Below are 4,810 nucleotides of genomic sequence, written 5' to 3' on the forward strand. Positions count from 1 at the left end.
CGAAAAGGAACGATCTCGAGGTTCGGGAGGAAAACGTTCCTCTTTTTATTGTAAGTCTACAACTGGCCAAGAGCAGCGCGGTGCAATACACAAGAACTTTGCTGACGTTACTGGCTTCAGGCCGGCCACCGGCTCAGATGTTTTTGGCCGGTCTTCAAAGGAAGGCGGCCGCAAACCCCATCAAACAGGCCCGCCCCATGGAGAGGTGGGAATTAGACCTCGTCGGCGATTTCTCGACCTTGGAAAACGATCGGGTAGCCCTAAGACCCGCCTGGGCCACAGCCGGCCGATGGGGTGAAATCGCCCTACTCCAAAAGGAAAATTCCATTCCCCACCTTCAAACCAAGGAAGCCCTCATTGTAGATTGGGGGGCCCTCCCAAAGACTTTCAAGATCGACCCCCAAAGAGCGGCACGATACGTGGTTATTGGGGGAGAAGGTGCAAAGAGGGGGGAGGCATCACCAAAGGAATGGCGGAGGGGGAAAGGCTCACAACGTTAACCACAAGGGGAATGGAAAACCTACCCCGCCCATTCGGCATGACAGCGCATTCCATCAAAAGAGGGGAACTGGCACATGCAGCCGCAGCGGTAATCGAACACGATCTCGACCCTCGCCTGCTGGCCCAGTTGGGGAAACACGCAGGCCCCCTAGAGCCACCACGCAGCACAGCTCGCTACATAGGGCCGCGGGTCGCCCTGATAAACAAGTCGGCACACCTGACGGCATATATTCAGACGGGATCCGCAAATGGGCGAGGCATTCATGGGCTTATCCGCAGAGAAGAAAGGAGAAGGGGCAACTTTTTCAGGGGCATAGCTTTTTGCGACGCACCTATCATACGCGGGTGGCTGATCAGAACGGCGAACGCAGGTTACCGTTACAACAGGTAGATGTGGATACTCTCTCACTGCGCTGGGTCCGGAGCCGGCTCAATTCTAAGGCTCTGGAACGGTTTGATACGGTGTGGGATTTGGCGCGACAGCCAGCTATTTCTAGGGTGGGGGAACGAGGGCCTCTCTTTCGAATCACAGCAGAGGATGCCCGGGCGATGAAGAAGGCGGGTATTAATTCAAACCGCATCAAAGCTACCCACTACCGGTTTGGTTGTGCCTTTTATAGTCGTGGGGGAAAAACCGTCGGGGCCGCGCCGCCGTTTCATCGCATGGCCAAAAGCTAAAAATGAACAAGAGGACTATGAGGCTATGGTCCCTCTGGGGCTTATTTCCCAATACCTGGGCGCGGTTTATGATGAGACGGCCGCCATTTTCGATCTAAAGGCGTCTTTTTTCCAGGTAGGCTTGCCAGCCGAAACGCGCGGGAATTTCCGTAGTCGCACGGAAAAGGGGGAGCTGGTCGAGTTCACACGGCTCCCAATGGGGTATAAATGTAGTTCAAAAATCGCGCACACGATCTCAAGAGCTTTGGCGGGTGACCCCGAGGCGGTTCAACCGTGTTATGCGGCCCCGGCGGAGTTAACTCTACACGTGTGGATAGATAATCTTCGCATCACAGGGCCACGCAAGAGCGTAGAGTCGTGGAGGAACATTATTATGACAAATATGCGCGAATGCGGTGCAACGGTGGGGGAGCACGAGGCCCTCACCGCGCGTTACGAATTCATAGGGGTTTGTTTCGACCACACTGCGAAGACGGTTTCCCTCAGCGACAAGACGTTATGGAAATTGAAGAGTGCCACACCCCTCCATAAGATGTCGGTTGGGGAATTGGAAAGCCTTACGTCGCGTATGGTGTATGCAGCAGGGGTTCAAGGGGTTTCGCTTTTTCGGTATTATTTCTTTTTGAAAACAGTGCGCCGAAGAGCGCCGCGGCTCAACAGGGGGCTGTTAGAGGCCCATGGCCCGGCAGCTTTACCCCCTTTTGCCCTTAAGGTCGGACAGGGGNGGCGGGACACTTTGTTGCAGAATAATCCTGTCAACCCCCCGAGGGCCAACCCGACTTCAGGGACTTTAGTGCCCGACGCCTCTTTATATGGATGGGGTGCGTTGTTTTTTAAGGGCAGCGGGGAAGTGTGGGCCACAGGGGGGGCATGGGAGCAGGCCCCCCACATTATTTCACAGGTTGAAGTGAGGGCCGCAGGACTGGCCCTGCTCGCTTTCAAGGGAAATTTGCCGATTCAACTCCATATACGTATCGATAGCACGGCGGCGATGCATATCACGAAAACAGGAGGCACGTATTCCGATGCCCTGGTGTGAGAGGCGGGGCTGATCGACAGGGTTCTGCGGGACCAAGGCTTACACGCCACATGGGGCTATCTCGCGTCGGAAAGCAATCCTCCGGATGGTATATCGCGGGGGGCAAAGGTTTTGCCGACGGACATCACGAAGGGGTAGGGCTTGCGAAGGGGAGCGCGGGAGGCGGGTTAAAGGCGCTTTCAGCACCTCCTTTTCGTTAGTTGACTACGAGCTTTAACTTCCTTATAAAGGGAAGGTTGGATGTTACTGAAAGTCCCCCATCTATGCGATCCAGAGATATTGGGGTTTTCGCTTGGGGAATCAGACATAAGGTCCCTCTTTCTCTCTCCCTTTACTTAATGGAGGAAGGTAAGGTATAGATTATTCTTTTTAATATTTGTTCGACGGAAGCCATCGGTATTGAATAGAGGAATATTACAGATTTAAACACCGGATCGCCTTATCCCGTCTAAAATAGAAGTTGGGAGCCCATTATGTTCGAGGTTGGCGGATGACAAAAATCAAAATATCAAACCTGGTGGTAAAACAACGGGTGCGCCAGCCGCACGGGTAGAGTACAGTTTTTTTTTTTTTTGGTCCTACGCTACGAAAATAAGGACTGTGGATGGCGTTAGATAAAACCCATGCGGCCCATCAGGGGAGCCTAGGCCAGTGCAGGCACGGTTGGCACCGTAGATATTAAAAGAGGCCTTGCCTCCCAAACTGAAACTCTGGGTGGACAACACTCTGGTTCAAAGTACTGCAAACGAAAACAAGGCAGAACTTATGCCTTCTCTTCTGGACTGCTTCAGATTTAAACGTTGCTTCATGAGCGCAACATTCAAGCAGTCGTTTCGCCTGCGCGGCCCGCCGCACCCAGCGAAAAGAATTTATCGTTTGCGGGCATTCCGCACCAAGCGATTAACAGAATAGATCGAACTTGCGGACAGGACCACCAGGGTCCAGAAGCGTGAGACTCTAAACATCTCCTTTCATAACTTAAATGAAGACTTACTAAAGAACCGCGGCCCCACATTGAGGCGGATGCAATGGAACTTGACAGGGCTAACACAAGCCAAACGCCTAGACTTGGGCAAGTGGCTTTGCCATGATAATGCCGTATTTTGACTTTTGGGTGGGGGAAAAATGCCCCCACCCCTGAGGCAGCCAGTTTCGGACCCCACGCGCACCACCGCTATGGGGTAGCTCGCGCCTGTCGTGGCGGAAGCGCACCAATCCCCACCAGGGGTGGGATACAGGTAGGGACAGGACCAACGCTTGTTACAGGCATTGAACTTGCAGAAGCAACAATCCATCTGGAAGCAGGTTGAAGCTGACGATTTCATCAGTGTATCTTCCTCCTGTGGCCATCTAAATCACTTCGGAAGACCTCTATAGACTCAACGCAGACGGACCACAGCTTGTCGGTGCTGACGTCAATGAACACGCATTGGCTTGGGACCACAAAGTCCCGCCTGATTCTCGAGGCGGTGCCGTTGTGCAATGGCGCATTGGCAATGAATTCCTTGTTGCCGACACTGGAAATAGGGCACGGCCCACCGATAGGCATAGAGGCTCCGTGCCAGATGTAGCACTGGCAAAGAAATGTATAGCGGCTGATTGGACAGCGCGACCAACTCCTAACAGCGACCACTACATCACCACTTACACTGGCCAGGCGGGGGAGGATGACACTCCGCTAGACGTGCCGCGGATCTACAAGACCTTGCTTGCGTGGAAGAAAGCAAACTCGTCGAAGTTCCGCGCGCTGGCCAACTCACACTGCAGGCTACAACGAGGCATGAATCGCATAGACACCATAGAGAAGCACATCACCTCTGGGACACGGCTCGCCAGAAAGGTATCAGTGCCGGACGGCAACAGACGCCAGCCCCCGTTCTGGACCATGTGATGGCAGACTTTGATAAGGAAATTGCAGGCAAACCCCACGCCCAATCCAGCCAGCGACCAAAGATTCGACGCATAGAATTTCTTCGTGCAGCTGCCACTGGCCGGTGGCGAACGCTCTGGTCAAACCTTGAAGTCTCTAACGCCCAAACCTGGGAGACCACAAGACGCGTATACGCCACTCGCCCCTTCAGCACGCCAGCCATCAAGGCAGATGGGGTTTTGCTTTCAAAGCATCAAAAGACAAACCACCTGGGCCACATGTATGCTGCAATAGTGCGCAGATACCCGTAATATTACCCCCCACCCCCAATCAAAACAAGGGATGAAATTTTTCAGCCAATGACAATGGCCAAACTCCATCGTGCACTGCACCTTCTGCCGTTAGGGTCAGGACCGGGACCTAACATGACACATGGTGAGGGCCTTGGCGGTGCCGGCCACCCCATCGTGGTACCAAGGTCCAGCACCCCGCATTGTCGGGGGAAGCCAAGCGCCAGCAACGTTCGCCACTTGGATAACTTCGCGGCGCCCGGCTTACGGCATCACACAGTACCAGGACCCGCCGCGCCTTGCTGGGACACAGTATTATCCTTGGTCTTGGGGCGCGTGTTACCGCGCCATCAGCAGTATCACCCGCACCAAGTTACTGCTTAGTGGAAATGTGGAAGAGAATCCCGGCCCTGCATTGAGGGGCATGCAATG

At 54.1% G+C, this 4,810-nt stretch overlaps 6 protein-coding genes across 6 annotated transcripts; 4 read left to right on the forward strand and 2 right to left on the reverse strand.

Annotated features, from left to right (window-relative positions):
• Window positions 1-500, forward strand: DQ04_11551000 (trans-sialidase; the record flags this gene model as incomplete). Its single annotated transcript, XM_009316547.1, has 1 exon — window positions 1-500. A coding segment is annotated over one exon (500 nt), but the record flags the coding sequence as incomplete, so codon positions are not given.
• An 11-nt stretch (window positions 501-511) lies between these two features.
• DQ04_11551010 (hypothetical protein) lies at window positions 512-892 on the forward strand (the record flags this gene model as incomplete). Its single annotated transcript, XM_009316548.1, has 1 exon — window positions 512-892. The coding sequence occupies one exon, from the start codon at window positions 512-514 to the stop codon at window positions 890-892; it is 381 nt and encodes a 126-aa protein (XP_009314823.1).
• Window positions 893-1,204: 312 nt separating this feature from the next.
• On the forward strand, window positions 1,205-2,218 carry DQ04_11551020 (putative target of rapamycin (TOR) kinase 1; the record flags this gene model as incomplete). Its single annotated transcript, XM_009316549.1, has 1 exon — window positions 1,205-2,218. The coding sequence occupies one exon, from the start codon at window positions 1,205-1,207 to the stop codon at window positions 2,216-2,218; it is 1,014 nt and encodes a 337-aa protein (XP_009314824.1).
• A 971-nt stretch (window positions 2,219-3,189) lies between these two features.
• DQ04_11551030 (hypothetical protein) lies at window positions 3,190-3,543 on the reverse strand (the record flags this gene model as incomplete). The annotated part of the gene is made up of 1 exon (XM_009316550.1): window positions 3,190-3,543. One exon carries the CDS (start codon window positions 3,541-3,543, stop codon window positions 3,190-3,192), a length of 354 nt encoding a protein of 117 aa, XP_009314825.1.
• DQ04_11551040 (hypothetical protein) lies at window positions 3,543-3,767 on the reverse strand (the record flags this gene model as incomplete). Its single annotated transcript, XM_009316551.1, has 1 exon — window positions 3,543-3,767. One exon carries the CDS (start codon window positions 3,765-3,767, stop codon window positions 3,543-3,545), a length of 225 nt encoding a protein of 74 aa, XP_009314826.1.
• Window positions 3,768-4,447: 680 nt separating this feature from the next.
• DQ04_11551050 (hypothetical protein) lies at window positions 4,448-4,762 on the forward strand (the record flags this gene model as incomplete). Its single annotated transcript, XM_009316552.1, has 1 exon — window positions 4,448-4,762. One exon carries the CDS (start codon window positions 4,448-4,450, stop codon window positions 4,760-4,762), a length of 315 nt encoding a protein of 104 aa, XP_009314827.1.
• Window positions 4,763-4,810: the final 48 nt, after the last annotated feature.

Source organism: Trypanosoma grayi (genome assembly GCF_000691245.1).
Source record: "Trypanosoma grayi strain ANR4 Tgr_1155_V1, whole genome shotgun sequence".
NCBI classification, from domain to species: Eukaryota; Euglenozoa; class Kinetoplastea; order Trypanosomatida; family Trypanosomatidae; genus Trypanosoma; species Trypanosoma grayi.